General features: G+C 45.6%; 1 protein-coding gene across 1 annotated transcript; it reads left to right on the top strand.

The window, feature by feature from the left end:
- ENDOD1 (endonuclease domain containing 1) lies at positions 1 to 15,686 on the top strand. The gene is made up of 2 exons (XM_090030409.1): positions 1 to 631; positions 10,576 to 15,686. Exons 1-2 carry the CDS (start codon positions 311 to 313, stop codon positions 11,755 to 11,757), a joined length of 1,503 nt encoding a protein of 500 aa, XP_089886535.1. The 5' UTR covers positions 1 to 310; the 3' UTR covers positions 11,758 to 15,686.
- The last annotated feature ends 647 nt before the right edge of the window (positions 15,687 to 16,333 follow it).

Genomic DNA, 16,333 nt, shown 5'->3' with positions numbered 1-16,333 from the left:
TCTAAGCAAGGATCCAGCCTGCTCACTTGGCAATAGCCAGCAACTGGAACCTAAAAGCTGCGGCAGCGTCCCTTGCTCCTCCACACTGGTCCTGATGATTCCTGAGCTATTGGAGTGCTGGTTTGTATCTGCAGTGTGTGTCAGCACTGAGCTGCGCACATCACATTTCACAGTGTGCTGCATGCAAAACGCATTCACTCCCTGAAGGGATCATATTTCATCTCCCTTGTATGCTACACCCGGATTCCAGTCGCTTGCTGGCTTCATTGCTGGATGTACCCGGAGCACAGGTCCTTCTCCATATCTAGCAATGAGAGACAATTCAAGGGAGGAGACCATGAAGACATCAATTTTATTTTTCCTTTGCCTCTTGGCTTTCCCAGGCTTTTCCCAGGGCAGGGTTGTCAGAGTAGATGAAGCTGGCTTTGCTGAATGCAATGGATTCTTTTACGGAGAAACCCCCCCAGAAGGATTTACCGAGCCTTTCCATGTGAAAATCTGTCAGCGGTACAATAAAGAGCCTCGCTTTGCAACGCTTTACAGCACGGAAGACAAAACCCCTCTCTATTCCGCTTTTAAATACACAAAACCAGCCCAAAGTAGAGAAGAGAGCTGGTTGGTGGAGCCACAGGTAAGTCAGCTTTTCAAATGATGGCAAAGCAAAGATTCTCAAGGGGCCTGAGGGCTAAGGGTTAAGTTACTCTGTGCTGTGAGGGTTGGGATTCTGCAGAGGCAACGGAGCTGAAAAATCCTTTTGGATATTCATTTATTAAAAATAGTTCTTATTCATGTGCTGGGTGGTGGACAGACACATGACTCCTTGCCCTTTTCTGTCTGTCCTTCTGTCTAACTAGTACTCTGCATGGAGTCATCTGTGAAATCAAGCCCTGAGAAAGGGGTAAAAGGGTTAAAAATTTTGGTCACAGGGTTAAGTTTGTTTTGTCGCCAATGCGATTCTGCAGCTGATAAGAGAGGGCTTTAGCTCTACTACACTGGAATAAAACAGGCATCTGCGGTTCACACAGTTGAGGCTGTGGCATGTCTGCTGTAGATACAGTGTGGCTGGAGAGAGTGGTGGCTTATCCAGTCCAGCAATATGAAGGTTTTCAGGCAAGTCAGGAATTTAGTCTAAAAAATGGTTGGTGAGTTGTCAGTCACTCTTGTCTATACTGATGCTTGCCTTGAAGTTAAGCTGATCTCCTGATGTTGTTATAGCACAGGGGTCATCCTTAACTGCCTCATTGCCTCAGAGGGCTAAAGACACTTTAATATTTACTGTAGTCAGGGTTATGTAAGGAGTAAGTATAGGGAAGACTTGGTGACGCATGTATGTAGCCAGCACTGGCATTGTTTACCCTCAGTAATGATGCATATTATTTGTATGACAGGAACACCTAGAGGCTTCTGAGACTGAGGCTCTATTGTGCAAGGTGCTGTACATGCATATAGGAAAAGAATTATACTCTAAAGAGACAAAGACATTTACTGTTATTCTCAGTACATGGGTGGTGTACTGAGACACAGGGAGGGAATGACATGGCTGAGCCAAGGTCACACAGGGAGAGCTGGAAGTGACTGCAGATATACTGAAGCCCAGGCTTAGCCACGAACCCATACTTCCTCACTGCCACTGCTGGGGTTTTAATTTCTCGCTCTATCAGACGCCCATTCATCTGTCATTTCTTTCATTTGCACAGATGCCTATTGTAGGTGGTTGTTTGCTATTTAGAATAGAGCAAGGGCTTTCTAAAGGCTTTACAGTTACTCAGCTGAAGGACTGTTATGAATTTTTAATAGGTCCTTTTTAATCAAGGACTTCAGCAAAGGAACATCTGCCACCTGCATCACCTAGGTAGCTCTGCACAAGGGAGGGGGCCCTTGCCAGTGGCTGAGCCCCTCTGTCAGACAGCGTCTAGTGTTCCCAGACCCACCCACACTGTCACTCTCCCTGTGACAAACCCTCCTACAGCTCCCATTGGAGCCAAAGGCCCATCTTTCAGGTGCCAGAGCCTCCCACATGTCCCATTGAAAAGCCCTTCCTATCTGATACTCCACCCAACTGCCAAGCCCTCTTACACCTCCAGTCAGCAGCAAGGGCTCTCTCAATCAAGTTTATTCACTGACCAACCCCTTCCTTATAAGAAGCCCCAGTGGCCTAGCTTCCTGAGCACCCACTGCTCTCTCTCCTTCTCAGCTGCTAAAATTTCCTTGTCACAATCTTTAGATTTCCTGCTTCAAAAATCAGGTCACTTTCTCTAGTGCTTCCCCCTTGGCCCCTCTTATTTTACCAGCCATGACTGCAGATTTCCGAGCAAGTGCTGCAGTGAAGAAACCACTGCATCCCTCAGCACTGTGCACTGAACGGTCCGAGACTGATTCACTGCACTCCACTCGTAGTTGCTGTGGCTTTGTGCCAGTGTTGTGTCATTAGCTGCCATGGAATTGTTCAGGATTTACATCAGTGTCTGGGAGATCAGAATCCAGCCCCATAGAGCCCTGGCTCACTTTGATGAGTGATGAACTGAGAGGCTCGGATTCCCCTTCCCTGGGCCAATCTCCTGGGAAATGTCCTAGATAAAAACCCACTTTGCAATTGCTCTAACAAGACAGCTTTGCCTGCATTTAAATGATACTCTTCTTGCTTGTGCTTCTTTGTTCTGAGTTTTCAGCCTCAATACATTCCCTAAAAGAATTTAATGTCCTGATTGAAATGACTGTCCCCTTTGAACACGAATATTAGTCCTTGATATAGAAAACGCCACCAACATCCTGCAACCAGCATGCAGCCTAATCAAAGAGCAGGAATTTCCAGGAAAAAAAAGCTTTATGTACAGAAAATCATTTTTTTAATGCAGACCACATTGATCATTGACATCAGTCAGAGCTGTGCCTCAGTAGGGATCACCGTACTGTGCCCTATAGGCCAGAAGCAATTCTCATGGTACTTTTTATTTAAGCACTTACCTGTTAGTCATGGGATGAATTGTGCTTGCAGCTACTCTATACTAAAGTATCTGGATATTTTAGAGATCCTGTGCTATGCCTGGCTGTTTCATGACCACTATAGATCTTGTGTTTCTGATTGCAGGATCTTTGGGGTAGACCCTGTCATTTACTATGTGTCATGTCCATTTACCACAAGTACAATACCTAACACAAGAGGCCACCAAAATATGCTAACTTGCCCACAGAGGGACAGAGTTGCAAGAATGCTAAGTTGCTAAGTCCAATGCACAACAGACAGAACTCAACCTTGTTTCATCCCATGTCCATTTGCATTACAGTAGGGGCTTTAAGTACAAGATCACAGGCTGTGTCCCACTTCACAACTACCATACCAAAGGAATCCCTTTCAACAACCACTGAGATACAGCAGCCTTGTGGTGGAAGATACAGCTGTTTAATATCTGTACAGAAATCAGATAACAGGGAGTGAAGAAAAATGCCTGTGACATTCGAGTGCATAAACCTGTGAGAAATCAGTTCTTAGGAACACAATACAGGAGACTCCATTTTCCTCAATCCCACCTCTCCTACCAGCAATAAACAAGCACAAGCAAAGCAATCAGCTGCATGAAATCTGCAAGGGAGGAAGCCAAGATGAATAATGATGAGATATTGTATCTGTTATAAATTGTTCATATCAAAGTCAAGTCAAATCATTTGCTTTAAGGGAATGTTTGCACTATATACTGCCATGTAGCACATCCAAGAAAATAATGCCATCAGTTTTCCTCTGAATAACATCGTGACTGAGATCTGCAAAGTCCAATATGCTGAGAATAACAGTTAGGTGTACATGCATACTGTCAGGTGTGTTTTGTGCTGACATGCATATGCATGTTCACATGAGTTGACACACACACAAACATATTGGCATAGTGAAAAATTGCACAACTTCATTATGCTCTGTGGAGTGACTAAGGGCTAGCGAATGCTATTTCACAATAGAGCACGATGTAACTTGCAAGTGCACTTGTCTTACCTTGCATATAATGTCTACTTCTGGAATGTGTACATGAGAAATATTTGCCAAAAGCTGCAGAGAGGTTCTAACAGGATGCAAAATAAAATGAATACCAGTATTGTCCATGACTGGCTGGCTGGGTGAGGTGCAACTATGCAGCATTTTTACCAAGGTTTAACAGGAAAGGTGGTCTAATGGTCAGAGCCTCATCCTAGGAGAAGAGAGGCAGGGCCAGCTTGTTATCTGGTGCAGAGCCCAGCCCAGGGCTGCAAAGCATGCTGGGATGCTGGGAAACTCTGGTTTAACTTAAACCAGGAAGGGGTCCAGGACAGACATTGCATAAACCGTTTTGACGCAAATCAGTTCAGTTTGATATACTACATTCAACCAGGTTTACCTTAAACCAGTTTCAACCATTTTGAAACTGGTTTATGTGCACTGGACTTACGTTCTGTTACAGGCTTAAACCAGTTTTTGATCACTTAAATTGATTTATGTGTAATGTCTGTCCCTAGCTTTGAAGGCAGAACCGAACTAGTTTGACTCCAACTCACTTGGCATAACTGTGCAGTGCACACGCAGAGCAGCATAGGTTTTTCCCTGGTTGGTGGAAGCCTGCCTTGGACTCTGGCCCTCTCCTGAGCAGCATTGCCTGCCCTAAAGCCCAGTGTCCAACGCACTGTTCCCTGCCTGTGCTATACTCTTGCTTTCTTTTGCTTGCCTCTCTGGGTAACAAGACACCCACAGGGTTGTTGTAAAGATAAAGACTAATGACTGAGAAGCACTCTGACACTATGGGATGTGATGCCAGGCACATAAGATAGGTATGGGCAGAGCTGTCCCTTGTGGCGGGGGGCAAATCAGGGCAGCAGTCCTGGGCCCTGCACTTTGGGGAGCCCAGCAGTCAGTGCTGTACAGGTCCCGCAGACAGAGCCATTGGCACATGCCAAGGGTGCCACCACACCGCCCGACCACTGCATGCCACCGACTTTGCACTCTGGTTGCTTGCAACCCACCCTGCACAGGCCCCACACAGGCTGATATGCCCTGGCCCTCCTCCCCCACCACCCGTGGGGTCAGCTCTGGGTATGGGTATCAGCACTCAACAAGTGCAGCTTTATATTGACTGCAGAGGGTTCTGCAGCAGCGTAGAGTTAAAGATAACTTCTACCTAAGCTTGAAATGATATTGGAGTCAGTCTATGGGGGCTGTGTTAAGGACAGCTGGGAAGGTGGAGATGACCGGGTGACCTATCACCTGGACAAGGGAGAAGAGATTGATGTCATATATCTTGACTTCAAAAAAGCTTTTGATCTGGTATCCCATGATCACCTCTTGGCCAAACTGCCTAGTTGTGGCCTTGGCTCCACCACTATCCGCTGGCTGGGAAATTGGCTTCGTGGTCAGACCCAGAGGGTTGTGATTGATGGCAGTCACTCATCATGGTGCCCTGTAACCAGTGGGGTCCCTCAAGGCTCTGTCCTGGGACCCATACTGTTCAACATCTTCATTAACGATGTGGACATTGGAGTTAGGAGTGGACTGGCCAAGTTCACCGATGACACCAAACTTTGGGGCAAAGCATCCACGCCAGAAGATAGGCAGGTGATCCAGGCTGACCCGGACAAGCTCAGCAAATGGGCAGACGAGAACCTGATGGTGTTTAACACCAAAAAATGCAAGGTTCTCCACCTTGGGAGGAAAAACCTGCAGCACCCTTATAGGCTTGGCAGCGCTATGTTGGTTAACGCTACAGAAGAAAAGGACTTGGGGGTCATCATTGACCACAAGATGAACATGAGCCTCCAATGGGATGCTGCGGCTAGTAAAGCGACCAAAATGCTGGCGTGCATCCATAGATGCTTCTCGAGCAAATCCTGGGACGTTATTCTCCCCTTGTACTCGGCCTTGGTGAGGCCGCAGCTGGAGTACTGCGTCCAGTTTTGGGCTCCACAATTCAAAAAGGATGTGGAGAAGCTTGAGAGAGTCCAGAGGAGAGCCACGCGCATTATCAGAGGTCAGGAAAACAGATCTTACGATGACAGGCTGAGAGCCATGGGACTCTTTAGCCTGGAAAAGCGCAGGCTCAGGGGTGATCTGATGGCCACCTTTAAGTTTATCAGGGGTGACCACCAGGATCTAGGGGAACGTCTGTTCACCAGAGCACCCCGAGGGATGACGGGGTCAAACGGTCACAAACTCCTGCAAGACCGTTTCAGGCTGGACATAAGGAAGAATTTCTTTACTGTCCAAGCCCCCAAGGTCTGGAACAGTCTGCCAGGAGGTGGTTCAAGCACCTACATTGAACACTTTCAAGAGTAAATTGGATGCTTATCTTGCTGGGATCCTATGACCCCAGCTGACTTCCTGCCCTTTGGGCAGGGGGCTGGACTCGATGATCTCCCGAGGTCCCTTCCAGCCCTAATGTCTATGAAATCTAAGAGCACTTACAGGACAAGAACTTGTTGCAGTGCAAACTAGAGAGGTAGGATACCAAACTTACAATAGTGGGAGATGGTAAGGAAAGAGTCCTTGGTGTTGCCACCTGTTCCACACTTTGCCTGCTTCTGTTAGATGAACATATGGACAACTTTTCACAAGGCCTCCTTAACTGGAGCCTGCATTGTTTGAAAATTACCCTGTTTCCACATGCAAAATCCTGAAGTTGCAATTACACTATAGATAGCTTATGGGAAGATGGGCATATAGATGCCCAGTTATTTGATATGTTGTTGTGGGGTTTTGCTTGCTTAAAATCCACATGCCACATGCTCTACATAAGATGCAGTCACTGTTAGGTAATCAAACATGGTGAACTTAGTGTTTTATCTTTCCACACATATATAAAATTCTACCCAGGCAGATATCACTGTACACAAGTCAATGAAGACGCCTGTCCAAGACCATAGCTATAGTCAAAGCAAGCAGGTTGTTAGGATGCACAAAGAGTGGTGTAACACGGCCCTGACTGAGACCCTGTTACTAGAGGGATATGGACAGCTGAAGATAATTACAACTCGGGGGGAGCAGGTGGGCCCTGCCCACGGAGAACCAATGAGGCCAGACGCGAAGGATAAGAGGGAGAGAAGGCAAAGGAGAAATTGCCTTTGGGCACCACAGAGAAAGAGAGAGAGAGGGGAACTGCAAGAGAGACTCACCAGAGAGGAGGATCTGGGAAGAGGGATCCCAGAACACAGACCTCGCCTTGACTTTGAGTGGCTGCCAGAGAAAGACGCAGGCAGTGGTTGTATCAAGCCACTAACAGGATAATTAACCGCAGGAAGCTCCCGGCGGGAGCAGAACAAAGGAAAACTTCTTTTTTTCTTTTTGGTTTCTTCAGTTGATTGAGATAAGTGGGCTAGGATTCAGACAAGACTGGACCCTGAGGAGGCAGTGATCTGGCACCCTGCACCCAAAGAGAAGGGGGTCAGGGCGGCTGGCCCCAATCCAGGAAAGATGTGGCAAGAGAATGCTAAAGGTGTCGCTAATGACATAATTAGCGGCGGATACCGGGACTTTGCACAGTACTTACCTGTTTGTATTAGTAGACCAGGACCAGCCAGGAGACCTGGGGGGGATCCCTGAGATCGGTCTATCAGACTGCTTTCTCCTCCAAAGTGGGGTCCTGTAAATAATAGAAAGAAAAGAGCTGAATAAAAGCACCTGCATTATACCCGATCCAGCATGGTACTTTCCGTGGGTACTTCCCCAAATAACACCCCCTTCCTCCCTATTTCTATTAAGATCCAAGTCGTGGCAGGCGAGAATCAAGAGGCTCGGGGGGCGGGGGGGGTACTCTGCGTGGACCCGCTGACAAATGGGATGAAGAAAAATACAGAAAATATTAAGCTGTCATGGTGTGGTATGGCTTTATCTGGAACAGTGTGCGCAGTACTGGGTTCAACTCCTCTCCAGAAGGGTATTATAAAATTAGCAGAGGCTCTGAAAATGGCGAAGGAGTGACTGAGAGCATGGAAAATGTACATAAAGAAAGATGGAAGAGATAGGTGTTGTGTACCTTACTGACACTGAGTAAGAGGGAACATGATAAAAATATGTAAAATACGGATGGTGTGGAGAAGGCAGGCTAAGGACTGCTGGGCCATATTATCAGAGTGAAAGGTGGAAAATTCAAAACTGAGAAAAGGACATCCTTTTTGCACCCAGCTTGCAGTTAGACTGTGGAACTTACTGCCACAGGAAGTCACAGAGCTAAAGAATTTAGCCAAGAATCAAGGAAGAAATATGTGGCTATCTGTTAACAAGCATAACCCCTCTCAGGAGGGGGTGCAGGTATGTTGCAGTGGTGACTTAGTTTCTGCAACAGTACCACACTTTAACAGGAGGGTTCAAACAAGTATGATTTATTTACACCCATAGGCAGCAGAATGGTAAACTGTAACCCATAATGGAAACCAAATACAAAATCACCCCTTTTAACAGGCAACTTTTAAACCCCAACTCCAAACAGTTCCACAAGGACCCTCAGGGCAAGAATCTTCACCTTGTGCACAGCCCAAGCTGTCCCAGCTCTTTCACCGCTCCACAGGCACGCTCACCACACTAACTTGCAACAGCTTTTTAAGAACAACTCTGGTCAAGTTCAGTAGCAGCTGTCAATTTTTCTCTCCATTTTAGGTCTCCTCTGTGGGGAAGTCAATCTTCTCCCGGCTGTACTCGGACCAGGCTCCTCCATAATCGCCCTAGGGATCTTTCAGTGGTTCTTGGAGCATATCAGGGAGCAAGGTCTATCCTTTACTCAATGCACACTGGCTCCAGGCCAGCGTATTTGTGCTCTGGGGTGACCTTTTCCCATGCTGTAGAAACTCTATGGTCACTTCCATATACCCTCTATCTGGATGAGTGACTTCCTATCCCCTGCAAGGTTATGTTCCCCACTGGGAGTAGCTTCTGTTGCTGTAAATGCTTCTTACAGGAGGAGGAATAAATCAATGTTACCTGTGAGCCATTATGCAGCAAGGCTTTGCCTGATACCCCATTGATAACTATTGGCACAAGGGTGGTGGGTCCTGGTAAACCAAGTGGGAAGCTAGTTTGAAGCAAGGTTTCCAGTATGGTGCTAGCAGAGCAGTTTATAATGTGGGTCTCAGTTGGCTCCATTAATGCAGCCTATTTTCATTTCCCGGCCTTGACTTCCCAGTAGCAGTGAGTCGCTGATGTACCAGATACGCACTGGGGATATTTCTACAGACTCAAGAGTTGGCCATCCTTTCTCCAGTTGTCATAAATGACCAGTCTATTGTACCCCAGCCTGGATGATTTCCACTTGGAGTCCCAAAGTGGTGCAGCTCTTTCTTCCCTTTTTAGTCGATGGGGTGCACCCAATTTCAGCAACAGAGCTGCTACTTCATCTTGCAAGTGCCGGATAATGACTTGAGTGGGGTCAAGTGGTGGGCTCTCTGTCTTTATTACAGTAGCCTGACTAGTCTCTCTGTGTCCCCTCAGCCCAAGTTCATCCTGGCATGTATGACCATGCATGCCTGGCACATTCCTTTTCACAGACCTTGGAGCAACTGAGGGTACAATGGAGGAGCTTTCAATCTTTCCCTCAACCACAAGTGCAAAGGGACCAAATTACTTGGGTGTTTTGCCTTGGTCACTTGTTGGAGACATGCCAGTTTCACCTGCTCAGGTGACACCAGAATAGTCAGTTGAAGTAGTCAAAGATAACCTCCAGTTGGGAAGGGATATACTACTTCACACTTCTAATTCAAAGTTTAGGAATAAGCCTGAGACCTTCCCTGGGTTCAGAGTACCTTATACCTCCTTTCACAGGGTTTCTTGTATTCTGCACTGAAGGACTTGGTGTTAGCCACTTCTGGATCCCAGGCTAGACAGACCATGGATCTGTTCCAGCCTGGCAATGTCGATACTCTTACATGAAATTCTTAGAGCTTAACTAAATTAAACGTTTAAGCAGTGATAGACACCCAAATGAAATGTGTATGAGGGGCTAACACCACAAACTGACATAAACATCATGCCCAAATACATCCATCTCAGTATGAAAACATAGGATCAAGAAGGCTGCTGACTGTGATTCAGTGCAAAGTTTAGCCTCTGCTCCTTGTACCTCTGAAGGAAAGACATAGAAAATATCAAGAAGGCATAACTGATGAGCAGATAGAGATGCAGGCTCCTAAGACAGACCACATCTTCCATCCTGCTCCATCCTGTGAGTTGATCCTCACATTGCTCATTAACCCCCTGACTCTCTGCCCTACCTTATGCTTACCCCTGTGCAGATCTGTTCTCAGCTACATGTAAGGCTCCAGGCAGGAACGCCTCAACTCAGCTTTCCTAATGCTGGAATTATTATGGTAGGAATTAATATGGTAGCAATTATTATGCCTGTGTTGTGCAGAAGGTTGGACCATGGTAATGTTTTTTTCTGGCCCTAAATTGGTTAGTCTAACAGGTCTAACCACTTTTACTTTGAAATGCCACAGGGAAAATGGAAAAGAAAAACTGCATTAATCTTATCCATGGAGCTGTGATTAGCTGTGACTGCACTTCCACAACTATTCTGAATATAACATGAGACAATGCAGCAAGACAAGCTGTAACTTCTCTCTCTTGTATTTCAGATAGATGATGCTGAAAGTGACTTGGATGAAATGAAGCATGAAGCTGATATTGGTGGCTCAGTGAACAACCTTGGAGCAAACCAAGCCCTAGCTTCAGACTATGCAGACTCTGGTTATGAGAGAGGGCAGCTAAACCCCAGTTCCCTCAATGAAGATGATTTCCAGATAGCTACCTACACACTAACGAATGCAGTCCCCATGACCCCAGCTGCAAGCAAAAACTGGCATAGGGATGTCAAGACTATAATAGAGCAAGCTTTGGCCCCACACTGTGAAAATAAAGATAGCCTGTATCTTATTGCAGGCTCTGTTCCTTCCAAAGTCAGAGTTAAAGACAAGATGTCGGTCCCACAACTTCTCTGGCTGGCAGCATGCTGCAGTGCTCCAGAGATGTGGTCTGTGGGGTTAGTGAGACAAATGAGCGATGAAAGTCACATGGAAGAGCTAGCTATAGGAGAACTGGAGAAGCAGTTTCCAACAGAAGTTAATTTGTTTATGAGCAACTGTGGGGAAGGAAAGCAAAGCCAGGGGAAAATGGAGGCTGTATTGCAAACTATAAACCAGCTCCAGTCCACAGAGCCAATATTGCCAACTGTGACTACTTTTGGCTACTCAGCCAGCACACCTGGTCCAGACCAGACAGCTGAAGAGGAGCGGGGAGAAGGAAGCCTGCTAAAAAGAGTTGCTGGCCTCATTGCTCTCCCTTTCACCAAGCTTTTGCGAATTGTTTTCTCCATTGTTAGGGAGGTGGTGAGATACACTTTTTATTTTCTGTGGTATGTTGTCAAGCAGTTCAGCAACATCATAGTGGGAGGATTCTCCAGCCTATGGAATGGAGCAATGGCCTACGTGAAAGAAATCAGTCTGGTGCTGCTGAATATTCCCAGAGATATGGGTCAGGTTGCAGCCAACATCATCAAGGGCTTTGCTCAGATAGTCTATCACATAGTGAGCCTCACCTGCAGAATTCTGAGCATCCCTGTTAGGCTTTTCCTCCATATTGCTTCTTTTCCCTATTATACGCTCGGTGCCATTCCTGTTGTCATCAAAGACATTGCTGTTGGAATTGGCAGCACTTTCTCATTGATCATTGATGCGACAGCTGCCCTCTTGAGTGGTTCTACTTCTCTGGCTACTCACATAGTCAAAAGGATTATCCCTAAGGTCTCTTCTGATGACTGATAGGGAGAGAAACCAGAACTGTGAAGATGCACGATGAAAGAAGAGTTGGGCAATGCTTTACCATATGTGGCCAAATGCTGTCAAATCTTTTTGGGTATTTATTGTAGTGATATTAATAATAATGAACCAAATGGGTGTAATGGGGGTGGGGCTGGCCATGTAACTCCAAAAGGGGATGCCATGGCACATTAAGTACCGCTTATTGTAAAGTGTTCAGGTTTTTGACTGGGGTGACATATCCAGTGACTGCCGTGAGACACACTCTGAATGTGGTACCAAGATATTTCATCACTACTAAGATAAGAAAATGCTGATGGTTGTTTACTGGCAGTGATGCCAGGACTCAGCAGAACCATGGGCCTGGTGGTGAGGGGAGATAAGGGAAACATTACATTTGCAAAGGCCTTTCTAAAACCAGGAGGAGGGAAGGAGGCTATGTTGTTAATAACCTTACATGTAGGTTATTGACTCAAGAAGAAAAACCATGGGACTGAATTCTGCCTTTAGTTGCATCATTGGTTTCATTGGGATAATAAGGCAGAATTTGCTCCAGCAAGTTTAGCTTGTTGCTCTCAATCTGTACCTTTTTATGAACACTGAGATGGTATGTATGTCTAAGTATGCCTATACAGAGCAATGCAGAGATACCGCAGCTAGCTCAGCATGAGCTTACTCGGTAGTGGCAGCAGTTATGGCCATGTTAGCATGGCTCTCTGCCCGGGCTAATAGAGTTTACATCTTGGCTGGGCTAAATAGTCTGGGCAGAGCTCTGCACTTGTGTCACTATACTGCTTCTGGTACCCCAGCTAGCATGTTCTGCGTCAGCTCAGGTATCTCTACACAACACTGTAATGCTGTGTAGACAAACCCTCAATAAAAGAAAATCAGAGTTGCCAGTTCCCCTGCTTGGTGAAAGGATAATTACCACTCCCTCCTAACTGCACTTTTTGCTTACCACTGCAACCAAACAAGACTTTATTCAGTAGAGGTATGATCCAAAGCCTTGTGAAGTGAATCAGAGTCTTTGGATCACACCCTCTAGCACAGTCAAAGCCTGTAATTGCCTCTAATTAGAGTTGAAAGTCTTCAAAATACTTTGAAGTACACAGTGCTGGCTCCTCTGAAAAATCCTGGAAGATGGGACAGATTTAGGAAATGGGAAAGATTTTGCTACCCTAATTAATACTGAACAATACCTCACTTTGCTGGGATCCCCATTGTTTACAGTGAGGCTGCCTGCAGAATAAGGTATGAACAGCCTTAGCAAGGGTGGGAGAATCTGGCTGTAAGAAAGTTGGATGCCACCTACCAAGACGGTGTATCTCTCTTGCGTTACATTCATGTGGAAGTACCCCTTATCTGAGGAGCCCAGCCCACATGTGGGCTCTTGAGGTTGGTAGGGAAAGTTACTTCAGTCAAGCTGGAAATGCTGCACAACATCGCTCCAGCAGATTTTGGGAGTTGGCAGCTTACACCAAGTTAGCAAGGCTGATGCAGACAGTGCTGCCAAACCCACAGGTACAAAAGGCCCAGGGCTGAGGAGGCCCCTGCAGGGACAGGAGCTGCAAGGCAGTCCACCTGATACAATCATGCTTGTATGATTGTAATTGCCACAATGGTATATGATGTGGAGCATTAGTTGCTTGATGCCAAGAGAACTCTGCAGTCAAGCCCCTGAGGATCTGGATGTCTCATTATCACGGCTCTGGCCTCCCCTCCTTCTGTCTACAGGAAATACCTGTTTGCTTTGCTTCTATCCTACTCCCCCATGTTTAGCCATTTCCTTTGCTTCTATCCTACTCCCCCATGTTTAGCCATTTCCTTTGCTTCTATCCTACTCCCCCCAGAGACATAGTCCCTGCTCTCCCTGACCTCACTAGAAATGCCCTGGCATGGCACAGAAGTTCATCATAGGAGGGCCACTTACTGAATCAGGGAAATGGCAAAGGCTTTAAGGGGGTGTCACAAATCAATTCAACCCAGACCTCTATTGAAGACTGCCAGGCTCTAAAATACACAGGGAAACTAAAAGAAAGACAAACAAAAATATGGAGATGGGGCACTGCCTGCCCACTAAACTGGAGGTCCTCTCAGCTCAGACTTCTCCTCCCCTTGGCCAGGTGCTAGGGGGAAGGAGCTCTGATTGCCGTGGTGCCTGCATCGGCCTTTTCTTCTGCTGATTCTTTCTCCAAGCTTACCAGTGCCTTGGGCAGTTGCATGAGGGCCTGGCACTGACCCAGGCCTTAGGTTCTAGCAATCGGATAAACAAACTGACTGGTTCAAATCCAGCCCAGCTTACTAGGGCCTGAAAGTTGTCAGCCGTTTGGTCTCTGTGGAACACATCACTGTCTCTCAGGTCGGCTCCCAGGGAACATGCGTTCTCATTAGATAACTGTGTAGGCACGCTCAGCAGCAGAGAGAGGCCATGGGATGAACTGGGCTTGGAGAACAATGCATCCTCGTTCCTCTAGAGGCGGTCTGTCCCAGACAGGATACTACCATCTTGGTAGAGCAATAAGGCAGTTCACCTGGTTCAGTGGTGACCAACCTTTTTGGCAAGCATGCCACAACTTAAGCCCAAAGCATGAGACAGTGTCACTCTAATAATAAAACAAATGGAATTAATTAAGTGATTAAAATGAAACACCACATACATATATAGCAGTGTTTCACTTTAATTATGGAAAAATGTGGATTTGGGGTATGTTTTTTTTAAACTGAAAATTGGGGATTTTTTTTAATCAGAGAAAACCAGGATCCCTGATAATCAGCCACCACCATTGCCCAGGGCTGCTGAATCTTGTTGCCACCAGGATGTGACACAGCTAAATTCGGCCACGTCTCCCACTGCAGCTCTCATGGGGCCAAAGCCTTAAGCTAGCACTGATCCAACTCCCAGGCTAATCCCTACCCCTGTCTGAGTGCTGCCCTGGTTCCCATTGCTAGCTTCCTCTTTAACTTGGCACCCAGGGCTTGCCTGCCAAACATACCAGCATGCTGCAGGCTTACCGCCATTAACAAAGCTGATGGAGAAATGGAGGACTCTTCATTTGTCCGTCTAGCGAGCAGCACTGAATTTTTCCCTAGCATCAGAAAAATTGATGCAGTTTATACATTCATCAAAAGAAAATGGTTCTTATCAAATTATTTCAATGATCCTTTTAATATTATTCCTCTACATGAAAACTGTCAGTTTATATGGATGAAATGTGGGAGGTGTTAAGGACATTAGTTTCAACAGATGTACATCTCCCCATCTCCCATTACTGATTCTGCAAGCATAACATTCACTAGAAGTTATTTCAAACAAAAAGTTGACCCCTTGTTTGGCTGTAATGTATTTTCCCCCTTTGTGTTTCCTCCTTCAAGGTACTTCTACAGTGCAGTCAGATTGAACCACATATATGTCTATCCAAAATAGATGTAATCCAGGTGGCTCAGGTAATGAAAGCAGTGAAGACATGATGATATGGGGGCTTCAGCTTGGGTAAACTCCCAGTATAGCTATGGACATTCTGTGTGGAGGTCTATGCTGCCATGTCTTCCCAGTGATTGTTACTCGAGCTAACTAGATTAGGATAGCAGGCTAGCTGCCTACCCATGCTGCACTCACGACTCCTGATGGCAGCACAGACCTACCCTTACATTAAATGGGGTTGCCTCCCCAGTGGATATGGCCTGGTACACAGCAATATTATTAGAATTAGTTTAACACTGCTAAACCCGGCCCCTAGTCCTACTGGCCATTTTATTATTCTGCATGTCCAAGCTGGCTATAGTGGATTTACCAAAAGCACTGAGCAATTTTTGCAGATTCATTCCCCTGTAAATTAACTGTTGTTTACGATTATCCTTATCTGGGCATGACTTATGGAGCGTGACTTTGTTCCTAGAACTGTATGGTTTTAACAAAATAAAAGTGACTTTTTTCAAAAGAAATCCTTGTGTTATACTGCTGTGAATCATTATGAATGAGATTACTAACACAACTCTTAATGCCCTGACAAATTAAGAAAAATGACACTGGTATAACAGTAATTTAGTACTATCCAGGATCTGGTGTTCTTTATGTTTTGTAATTCTGCAGCACTTTTCGGTTGAAGAGCTCAGAATGTTTTAGAGAAATTAGTTTGCTAAATCTCACAAAGTACTTGTGAAGTAGGTAATGAATTATCAGAAAGGATGGAACTCATATTAGTATACATTGAGAGAACATTTTACCTATTAGAAAACGCAAATAATACCTCTGGGATGAAACATGGCAACTATTTCTGGCAAAGCAACTTTATATTAGGACAGGGTTTTTTTTCAATCAAATGCAAAGTGGGATAGAAAAGTGTATCAGGTTATGTCAATTCATATGTTATAAAAGTCCACAAGATAAAGAGAAGATAAGACATAGAAAAAGTTCTGGCTACATAAAAATATCACAACATTGAAAATAAAATTGAGATATTCATAATTGTCTCTTTAGCCAGTCAGCTGTATCCAGGTCACCGGCATGTAAGTCTGGTAAGTCCTTGGATACCCTCACAGCAGTAATGACCTTCTGCTGTATATCTTTCATTTTCAATTA

This window comes from Crocodylus siamensis, chromosome 1 (genome assembly GCF_052110815.1).
Source record: "Crocodylus siamensis isolate JL-2025a chromosome 1, ASM5211081v1, whole genome shotgun sequence".
NCBI lineage: Eukaryota > Metazoa > Chordata > Crocodylia > Crocodylidae > Crocodylus > Crocodylus siamensis.
This window is presented reverse-complemented; position numbering and strand designations above follow the sequence as displayed.